General features: G+C 41.3%; 1 protein-coding gene across 1 annotated transcript; it reads right to left on the bottom strand.

The window, feature by feature from the left end:
- Positions 1-2117: 2117 nt before the first annotated feature.
- Positions 2118-8485, bottom strand: LOC121579888 (eukaryotic peptide chain release factor subunit 1). The gene is made up of 11 exons (XM_041894846.2): positions 8363-8485; positions 7877-7987; positions 6595-6770; positions 6321-6460; positions 4255-4393; positions 3967-4157; positions 3710-3839; positions 3387-3569; positions 3201-3265; positions 2826-2973; positions 2118-2686 (listed from the first exon to the last, which is right to left on the bottom strand). Exons 2-11 carry the CDS (start codon positions 7960-7962, stop codon positions 2604-2606), a joined length of 1341 nt encoding a protein of 446 aa, XP_041750780.1. The 5' UTR covers positions 7963-7987; positions 8363-8485; the 3' UTR covers positions 2118-2603.
- Positions 8486-11283: the final 2798 nt, after the last annotated feature.

Here is an 11283-nt window from a genome sequence, read left to right as displayed (position 1 = left end):
TGTTTAGACACTGCAGGCCACAGAGGCCCCCAAACCAACATCCAGTGCCTCTGACCAAAATGTTCTGTGACTAAATTATTTAGGGCAGGGAGACACAGAGCTAGGCAGGAGTCTGTCAAACCTACAGGTCACTGCCAAACTAAAGGAAACACCAACCTAAAGTGTCTTAATAGGGCGTTGGGCCACTACTAGCCAGAACAGCTTCAATGCGCCTTGGCATAGATTCTACATGTGTCTTGAACTCTATTGGAGGGATGTGACACCATTATTCCATGAGAAATGCAATAATTTGGTGTTTTGTTGATGGACATGGTGGTGGAAAACACCATCTCGGGCGCCGCTCCAGAATCTCCCATAAGTGTTCAATTGGGTTGAGATCTGGTGACTGAGACGACCATGGCATATGGTTTATATGGATTTAATGCTCATCAAACCATTCAGTGACCACTCATGCCTTGTGGGTGTGGGCATTGTCATCCTATGGGGGCATAGCCATGGTAGCCAAAATAATGGGCTACTGGGCCTGCCCAGCATTTTCATACATGACCCTAAGCATGATAAGATGTTTATAGCTTAGGAATTTATCAGGAACCACATGTCTGGAAGCACCTGCTTTCAATATACTTTGTATCCCTCATTTACTTGCGTTTCCTTTATTTTGGCAGTTACCTGAATATAATGGTAGGGGAAAGACTAGAGACAGAGCCATTACAGTTGTTCACATCAGTACAATCATACTCAAAATAATAAAAACTATACAGATTTCTATTGATGTAGATCCGGGATGGGCAACTCCAGTCCTCAGGGGCCTGATTGCTGTCACACATTTGCCCCAACCCCAGCTGACACACCTGACTGGAACCAACAGGACCCCAAACAACTTCTACCCCCAAGCCATGACTGCTAAATAGTTCATTAGATAGTTAAGCAAAAGCTACCCGGACTATCTGCATTGACCCTTTTTGCACCAAGTCTTTTGACTCTTCACATACGCTGCTGTTACTGTTTATTATTTATCCTGTTGCCTAGTCACTTTATCCCTACCTATATGTACATATCTACCTCAATTACCTTGTACCCCTGCACATCGACTCGGTACTGGTACCATGTGTATATAGGAAAGTTAGATACTCATTGTGTATTTACTCCTTGTGTTATTTTTCTATTATTTTTCTATTTTTTAAAATCTCTGCATCGTTGGGAAGACCCGTAAGCATTTCCCTGTTAGTCTACACCCGTTGTTTAGAAAGCATGTGACAAATAAACATTTGATTTGACACCAATAATCAAGCTCTTCAGTTTAGAACGCAATTAGTTTAAAATCAGCTATGTTTGCTATGGATGGGAAAAAGTGTGACACCAATCCATCCCCCCGAGGCCTGGAGTTGCCCATCCCTGATGTAGATAGAACTGAAAACTTCACACATACAGAGTGCTCATACCAGGGGTGCATTCAGTACACGTCAACGTTTGCAACATTGCACAACGGTTTGTACTGAACGACACGTTTCCCCAAAACAGTACACACCGTTCTTCAACAGCTTTGGTGGTGGCCTGATCAACATGGGTGTGACCATCTGAAATCACAAAACTCATGCAGCACATCATATGTTAACTGCCCTCTGGGACACCATAATCACGTTCTTCAACTGGTTGTTCAGTACTGAACACAACCCAGTAACATGTCTGGAAGACCAGACACAAAACTGCCTGGCAACAAGCACACTGGCTCTCAGATTGGTCAGTTTCTGTCACTGTGCAATTCAGACAATCAATCACAGTAAACATTGGACACAGACTCTCTGGGGAACATGAAAGTCTGCATGGTGCACAGCACTGTGGGCATGGTTCATTATGCTTAAGGAGACAATAGAGTGGTAAGGGTGTGTGTACAAGGCAATATAAAAGCAGACGATGTAGATGTACAACCCTAATCTCAGCTCTGGGAACTCTGTATGAGTCATAAAGGGCAAGGGTCCTCTAAATAAAAAAACATACAAGAAAACTGTATGGGCTCAGAGTACAGCACCTGTAACAGTGAATAAATTACCAGAGGGGAGCTGGGAGAAAATAAAGCAGGTGCTGAAATAAAGATAGGATGAGACGGGAGGCAGGGACAGGGTATGGGATAGTAAAGCAGCTCCAATTTAATCATTATTTCCCTGCCTGCCCTCTACATAAATTTGATTTAAAAAAGGAAAACAAAACAATCAAAATCAAAATCTCAAAACACAACAGCAGCAGGTACAAGTAAAATTTTAAAATAAAGGGAAATTGAGTTGAAGAAGAAAGTGGGGAGTGATGACAGAAATAGATTTGTATAGCCTATCCAGTGCGGCCTAGAGAAGGCAGAGCAGGCAGGAGGAGCGTGGCCTTGCTGTCAGTCACTTTGAATCAGTCATTTATGTAGAGTGGAGCGGAACAAACCAAGACGAGCTCCATCCGACCAGGTGATGGAGTCACTGCTTCAAGTCAGGGATATGTCTTTTATTTGAAGGTCTGGGTCTCCCTCCTGACTACTTGCTTTCCTTCCACCAGTCTCTCGTCGGTCAAATCAGGGAAAGCCTTTCAATTGATTAATTTCTTGTTTCAGTCTCAACTACCTAGTAGTCATCCAAATCAAATAACTCATCGTCTTCTCCTTGGTACTCTATGGCCTGGAAATCCACCCTGTACCGCAAGATCCCTGTGGAGGTGAAGTAAAGGAATAATCATAGTCTTAGGTACTCTGCAGAGGTGCATTACACTGACAATATTTTTTATTTATTCACATGAACCCAGAATAGTAAAAGCATTTAGTTATGAATGTTTAATCAAACCCTTACCACCAATTCCACCAAAGCCTTTGACAAACTGTGATCCTTCTTGGCTCTTGTCAGTGACAATCTCCAGACAGGCACCAAACTTCTTATAGCTGTTGGCGAACCATTCAAGTAATGGCATGCTCTCGATCAGCTCATGTTCCTGCCCAGTCTGTAGAAATACACCCACACCCAAAAAGTGGATCAGGAAAAATTGGGAGAGATCCATTTATGAGAATTCACCATATAAAAGTGCTGGATGTGAACACAGGAAGTAGACATAAGTGAAATTTGAGAGAAAATTGTCACATTTTAAAAGATCCTCTAGAACATCTGGGACCACAACAGAACTTCCTTCATACGTTTGTGTTGGTTATGGAAAGAGAACTCCTCACTGACCTCTTTGTCCGTGAAGTGAGACTTGTCTTTCTCCTGCTCTGGTGTCAAATACAACGTTTTCTCATCTGGATCAGTGGAAGAAGAGGTTGAACAGAACAGACAGGGGCAAGAAATAGAGAGATGTGTTAAGACAAGAATACCTCAACTGGATGTATTTTGTATAGGGCGCACATATTATTTACATACCTGTACCCTTCTCCACCATAGCAAGTCCCTCTGCTCCGTGGCATCGTAGGATGTATCTCATGGTATCCAGGTTCTCGTAGACAATCAGGATCTCAACAGCACCCATTTCCAGGGCTTTCAGTGTGTCTTCCACCCCAAAGCAGTACTTCCCCGTATCCTGGCTGATCTCATCAAAGTACCGTCCTGGGAGAAAAGGTCCTCTATATTATCAATATGACAACAGGATGGATCATGTCCATGCCAGAGAGACACTCAAGCACTGATGGCCGATATCGGAGTAGACATTCACACAAATTAACAAGAGATCTGCTGTATCCAAGTACCTATTAGTTTCTTCTCCTGGATGAATTTGACATTGGAAAGTACTTCTGCGGACAGCTCAATGGCCTGGTTGAACCCATTCTCCCCACCATATGATATGTCAACCAGCTTCAGGATCTTTGCTTGTAGCCTCTGCATGGACACGAGTCAGCAATTCATCAGTCAACAAACAGATCACATATCGGCCGTTTAATACTACAATGGCAATGCTGACAATGGCACCAGAAAGACCTGGAATGGTGGGTCTGGAGATACTGACCGGGTCAAACATGTCTGACTGGCTGAGCTCCGTCTTGAAGTCAGCTGAACCAGCCAAGACCATGCCTGCTACGTTGACCTTGTCGTTGGAAACAAAAAGCGTGACCGCCGTCTCCGCCACCTTTCGCACGTAGTTGTGTCTCTTCTCCATCCTCAAACGAGCAAAACGCAAGGCAGACTGCCCTCCTCTGCCTGAAAGAGGACTGTTTGTTATACATGGTTGTGTGTTGACAGGCTGGCTGTAATTCTGTTCATAAGTATACGTTGTATGTGAATGTAGGGTTTTTACCGTGCTTCTTGGGTAGGTCCACTGTGAACTTGTGCAGCACCTCCCTGGTGTTGCCCTGCAGGGTTCCGAAGAGGGCGCCACTCCCATCAATCACAATGAAACCAAATTTGCTGTCATCTGAGAGCAAGGCTGTAAGAGCCTGAGAGAGACAAAATACATTAAGTAAGATGAAAAATTACATCGAATTAGGTGGTCAATATTAACCATCGGCTGTGCATAACTTCAGGCTACAAAAACAACGCCAACTTGTTTCACCAAAACAGGCAACACTGATTTTATATATCATGAGATACCATTTTGTTCCAATAGTGCAATCCAAAGGCAAAACTCCATTCCCAGTTAGTCATAATGTGATATAAGCAAATACAGTTGAAGTCGGAAGTTTACATACACTTCATTCATACAGTCATTAAAACTTGTTTTTCAACCACTCCACACATTTCTTGTTAACAAACTATAGTTTTGGCAAGTCGGTTAGGACATCTACTTTGTGCATGACACAAGTAATTTTTCCAACAATTGTTTACAGACAGATTATTTCACTTATAATTCACTGTATCACAATTCCAGTGGGTCAGAAGTTTACATACACTAAGTTGACTGTGCCTTTAAACAGCTTGGAAAATTCCAGAAAATGATGTCATGGCTTTAGAAGCTTCTGATAGGCTAATTGACATCATTTGAGTCAATTGGAGGTGTACCTGTGGATGTATTTCAAGGCCTACCTTCAAACCCAGTACCTCTTTGCTTGACATCATGGGAAAATCAAAAGAAATCAGCCAAGACCTCAGAAAAAAAATTGTAGACCTCCACAAGTCTGGTTCATCCTTGGGAGCAATTTCCAAACGCCTGAAGGTACCACGTTCATCTGTACAAACAATACTACGCAAGTATAAACACCATGGGACCACGCAGCCGTCATACCGGTCAGGAAGGAGACGCATTCTGTCACCTAGAGATGAACGTACTTTGGTGCGAAAAGTGCAAATCAATCCCAGAACAACAGCGAAGGACCTTGTGAAGATGCTGGAGGAAACAGGTACAAAAGTATCTATATCCACAGTAAAACGAGTCCTATATCGACATAACCCTTAAAGGCCGCTCAGCAAGGAAGAAGCCATTGCTCCAAAACCGCCATAAAAAAGCCTGACTACGGTTTGCAACTGCACATGGGGACAAAGAGAAGTACTTTTTGGAGAAATGTCCTCTGGTCTGATGAAACAAAAATAGAACTGTTTGGCCATAATGACCATCGTTATGTTTGGAGGAAAAAGGGGAACGCCTGCAAGCCGAAGAACACCATCCCAACCATGAAGCACGGGGTGACAGCATCATGCTGTGGGGGTGCTTTGCTGCAGGAGGGACTGGTGCACTTCACAAAATAGATGGCATCATGAGGAAGGAAAATTATGTGGATATATTGAAGCAACATCTCAAGACATCAGTCAGGAAGTTAAAGCTCGGTCACAAATGGGTCTTCCAAATGGACAATGACCCCAAGCATAGTTCCAAAGTTGTGGCAAAATGGCATAAGGACAACAAAGTCAAGGTATTGGAGTGGCCATCACAAAGCCCTGACTTCAATCCTATAGAAAATTTGTGGGCAGAACTGAAAAAGCGTGTGCGAGCAAGGAGGCCTACAAACCTGACTCAGTTACACCAGCTCTGTCTGGAGGAATGGGCCAAAATTCACCCAACTTATTGTGGGAAGCTTGTGGAAGGCTACCTGAAACATTTGACCCAAGTTAAACAATTGAAAGGCAATGCTACCAAATACTAATTGAGTGTATGTGAACTTCTGACCCACTGAGAATGTGATGAAAGAAATAAAAGCTGAAATAAATCACTCTCTACTATTATTCTGACATTTCAGATTCTTAAAATAAAGTGGTGATCCTAACTGACCTAATCATTTTTACTAGGATTAAATGTCAGGAATTGTGAAACACTGAGTTTAAATGTATTTGGCTAAGGTGTATGTAAACTTCCGACTTCAACTGTAGGTCCATAGGAAAGATATAGCGAGGTGAGAAAACAATGGACCGAGGAGTGTTGAACAACCTTACCTCTGTGTGGAACTTGTTGTCACAGAGATACAGCGAAGTGTTGATGGGTTTAAAAGGCTCAAAGTCGATATTGACTTTTTTCTCTTTGCCCTCGTCAGTCACAATGGTGCCACAGTATACAACCAAGCCGTTGGGAGGCACTGCAGGGTCAAAAATAAGTTTGCTCTCATAGATCAATTGACTGAAATAAGAAATGCCCGTAACCCAGCTAGGACCACCCCAAATTACTTAATACAGGAGAGAGATAGGGTTTAACTACTGACTTCACACACACCTTTATTGTAGAGTTTGAGTCTCTGCTGTACAGAGGTGATGGCTCCGAGCACAGAGAGCCTGTTGACTCTGCTTTTAATGTTGGATGCAGTGCCAAACTCATCAGCCAACATCTTGGCCACTCTGGAGATCTGGTCCTTAGGAGGGATGATCAAGGAGATCATACTCGTACCATTCCTGAGAGGAGTTCAATTGCATTAAACCCACGTTAAAACACAAGGCATATTCTAACACGTCCTTTGAGTAGAAAGTAAGTTGCACAGTAACTCAGGTGAAATTATGTCTGCAAGCTATTTATTGAAACACACATTTTAACAACTTTGTAAAAACAGAAACCACAGGTTATGGATTACTAAACCTTCCCTACAGATGTGTCCTGTTTACCCAAGCAAGCCAGGCCTTTTCATACAAGTATAGCATTAAACCTGACTGCTCTAAGGCAAGCTCTTATGACAGGTTGTCAGATGAGGACATTACTACAGTAGTAGTCTCATATTTCCACATTTTTGTTTAGACAACCATGTTGACAGGTGTGGGCCACAAGCTTGCTGCTGCCCCTAGTCAAGGGGGTGAAGGTCACAGTAGTTTTTTCAGAGTGAAAAGCATAGTTATTGCTTGATCTTTTGACCTAAAATTAACTATATCAGCTACTCCGGCTGACAGGTCTATTGCCAGCCAGTCAACGCCTATTTAAGTGATGTGGCACTGACAGTTTTGACTTGGTCAGTGAAAACTGCCATGAAATTACACTTTAAAAAAGAAAACTTTAGTCCAGTCACTCAATTTGAATGTAAAGACTAGCTAAATATGGTTGGGTATCAGCTATGTGTTTGCTATACCAAAACAATGTGTAGATTCAGATTGTCAGACAGCCTACTAGTATTATCAGCTAGCTAGCTGTGAATTTCAGATACTAGTATTGTCAGCTATCTAGCTGTGAATGTAAAGAAGTCATTGAAGTTACAAAACTAATAGCAAGCTAGTTAACGTTAGCTGTGGTAACATTAGCTAGCTACATGACTACTCAAACGTTCGAAACGTAGATCAATGCCAATGACATGTGACCTAGCTTGTCAGCTAGCCAACTAGTTGCTAACTATGCGTTCAAATAAATACTCAAACTAACTGCTAGTTAGTAAGCTAGCTAAAACTTCCACTAAAAGAATTGCTAGCTAGCTGGGCCTGGTACCGTTAGCTTCAAGTTAGTGGTTCAATATGATGAAGAAAGTCACTGACAACACCATGCATTTGTCATTTCTTCCACTTGTCATGTCCACACGTACCCACGAGCAGCTTCTAGACTTTTGATCAACTTCTTTATCTTCCATATCTCCACGTTCCTGTCTGCTGCGTTGGGGTCGTCCGCCATTTTTTCCGCGGTGTCTATTTAGGACCTAGTGTGAGGGTATGTAGTGTAACGTTAGTAGCAGCATCAAAATATGGACTGCGATATCAACTTAACAACACGGACGGTTTGTTGTAAGCCTCAATAAATATATAGCAACATAAAAGGGATTTAACTATTTCCCCAACACACCAGCAAGGACAATAATATTGGCCCAGACGGTCTTGTCAGAAACCGGGTGCTAGTAGCTACTGGTCTCTGTTGGGAAATGCCCTGGCTTTTAAATCCTGCCCAGGCCCTAGAGTCCACCCGACTAACTCAAGTATTGCTGAATAATGTCAACGTTATTAGAGACATCATTATGCATATGGACCAAACACCAATTCCTAACAATGATCGCTCAAAAACATGCAATTTTACTTGCCCCAAGTGCCGTTATGTCTGCACTTTATCTCTCAAATTACACCTATTTAATTTGTCGTTTGCTCTGACGTTGTTGAGCTCGAGCTCTACTCAAGCCGGTTTGTTGCTACGCATGGTGGTGCGATGGGGCTTCATTGTGTTGGTGTCGTCACTAGTTACCACAGCCACAAAGTCATCATTATGGCTAAACCATAGGTCGAAAATAGAGTATATTGTCATCTTCAACCTTGGCTAAACCCCGCCCATTTCGAAAATTGATCATCTTAAAATCTTATTTTAAACCTAACCTTAACCCTGACCACACTGCTAACCGTATGCTTAATCTTGAATTAAGACCAAAAAGCGAGGTTTTGTTTTAATGAATTTTTACGACATAGCTGTGGCTTTGGTAACTAGTGACAATATTGTTTTGGAGAATAGTTAGGGTTCATTCTGAGATTTTTAATTGGCCTAAAGAGTGGGTGAAGCTGAGAAAATGTACCTGTAATTAGAGAGGAAAGCCTATTCCCCCTCAGGAGACTGAAAAGATTTGGCATGGGTCCTCAGATCCTTCAAAAGTTATACAGTTGCACCATCGAGAGCATCCTGACTGGTTGCATCACTGCCTGGTACGGCAACTGCTTGGCCTCCGACTACAAAGCACTACAGAGGGTAGTGTGTACGGCCTAGTACATCACTTGGGCCAAGCTTCCTGCCATCCAGGACCTCTATATCAGGCGGTGTCAGAGGAATCCAGCCACCCTAGTCATAGACTGTTCTCTCTTCAAACCCAAGGCAAGCAGTACCGGAGCGCCAAGTCTAGGTCCAAAAGGCTTCTTAACAGTTTCTACCCCCAAGCCATAAGACTCATGAACAGCTAATCAAATGGCTACCTGGACTATTTGCATTGGAATCTAGCTCCGACTACAGATTCGCCCAAAGTCAATACTTAAAAAAATGTAAATCATGAAACGCCTACATTGTACCTATGCTTGTCCTCTGTAGTTGCGTGCCTTTCTTTGTTTGACGAAATCCATACTTTTTCAATAAACGTTAATCAAATACAACCACAGACTTTTTACCAGTGTAAAAATGCTTTAAAGTACTACTTAAGTAGTTTTTTTGGGTATCTGTACATGACTTTACTATTTGTATTTTTGACAACTTTTACTTCACTACATTCCTATAGAAAAGAATGTACTTTTTACTCCATACATTTTCCCTGACACCCAAACGTACTTGTTACATTTTGAAAGCTTAGCAGGACAGAAAATTGTCCAATTCACGCACTTATCAAGAGAACATCCCTGGTCATCCCTACTGCCTCTGATCTGGCGGACTCACTAAACACAAATGCTTCTTTTGTAAATGATGTCTGAGTGTTGGAGTGTGCCCCTGGTTATCCGTAAATAAAAATAAAAAACAATACAATTGTGCCTACTGGTTTGGGTACTTTTTATCCCATTGCTTTTTACTCGTTTCTCTTTCTCTAAGATGGCAACTCAGCGCAAATGTGCACGTGTCAATTGAATCTCCGATGACATTCTTTGTAGAGATACTGAGAAATAACGAGAGAGAAATCATAGAAATATAATTTTTATTTAATAAAAAAAAAATACATATTACAATCATTTTATAGCCTGGCGAATAACTTTATTGACTTGACGCATATTCTGTCCAGAGATACTGTGAAATAACAAGGAGAGTGTGCAAATCTGTCATCAAGGCAAATGGTGGCTACTTCGAAGAATCTCGAATATATTTTGATTTGTTTAACACTTTTTTTGGTACTACATGATTCCATATGTGTTATTTCATAGTGTTGATGTCTTCACTATTATTATATAATGTAGAAAATAGTAAAAATAAAGAAAAACCCTGGAATGAGTAGGTTTGTCCAAACTTTTGACTGGTGCTGTAGGTATACCCGCACCGGGTCGGCTAGAGCCTGGTGCAAATACCAGAGTGGGCACACTCGCTATATAACGCAAAACAATTTTTGTGAGAAACCATCAGTAGAGTTCAAAATGCGATGCAAACCCATTTAACTTGTATTTTTAGTTTTCGGTATGGGAATTTAACAGCAAAAGGTATTTTTATGTGCACAATGTCATCACGCACAGCTTTTTATGGAATTTAATGGAAACACATCTCTGGTGGGAAAATGTGCATATTGTTTTTATGCATATTTTACAATATTCATATGAAAATCTGTCACCAATTGGATGTAAACATAGCTACTGCGAGTAATAGTAATGGAGTCTTTTTTTAGGCACTAACTCTGCCATGGTTAGTTGGACAAAGCCTATTTGGGAAATGAATGGAGTTTTAGTATGGTTGTTTGATAAACGCCAAAAATAAGGTATGTGGTAAACACCGGTTTAGGAGATTTTACATGTTTTGTTCTATGAGATTATCTTCATCAGCTAACTTCACTTTTTGTGAATTTTGAAGCATTTATGTAATTTAAAAAAAGCAGTCTTCACAATTCATGTTAACTGAACTGACTGATATTATCTCATAGAACAAAATGTATCAGATCTCCTAAGCCTGTGTTAACCTCAGACCTTATTTTTGGCATTTACCCCAAAACCCTATTCTTTCCCCATTATTTTTCCCCAAAGAAATGGCTGAACGAACCAGAGGTCACTTATTTCAGGTTTTTAGGACTACAAGCTGGCGAGCTCGAGCTACATGTTGATCCTCACTTGTGTTTTGTCTTAGATCAATGTATTGTTGAAAACCAGGTTTACTAGATCTGGAGAATGGCAAGTTGAATACAGTAGTATTGCTTCTTTAATAAAGTTATGTTCAGGATGACATTTCTCTTGGGAGATTGTAGATAGATAAATGTGTGTATTGTTTGCAATGGTCAGTTTGGGCTACTGGAAAATATATTACTCATATAACATTTGATAGCTTGCCTTGTTCATTATTCATTTG

This window comes from Coregonus clupeaformis, chromosome 13 (genome assembly GCF_020615455.1).
Source record: "Coregonus clupeaformis isolate EN_2021a chromosome 13, ASM2061545v1, whole genome shotgun sequence".
Classification (NCBI taxonomy): Eukaryota; Metazoa; Chordata; class Actinopteri; order Salmoniformes; family Salmonidae; genus Coregonus; species Coregonus clupeaformis.
The sequence above is the reverse complement of the archived record's forward strand: the minus strand, read 5'-3'. Positions and strand labels throughout refer to the sequence as shown.

Bases quoted from the DNA above. Each gene is read 5' to 3' on its own strand.
- LOC121579888 (XM_041894846.2), bottom strand. From the start codon at position 7,962: ATGGCGGACGACCCCAACGCAGCAGACAGGAACGTGGAGATATGGAAG. The intron at 4,158-4,254 runs GTAAAAACCCTA...GTCCTCTTTCAG, and splicing joins GGACCTACCCAAGAAGCACG to GCAGAGGAGGGCAGTCTGCC. The intron at 3,266-3,386 runs GTATGTAAATAA...CCACTGATCCAG, and splicing joins TATGGTGGAGAAGGGTACAG to ATGAGAAAACGTTGTATTTG.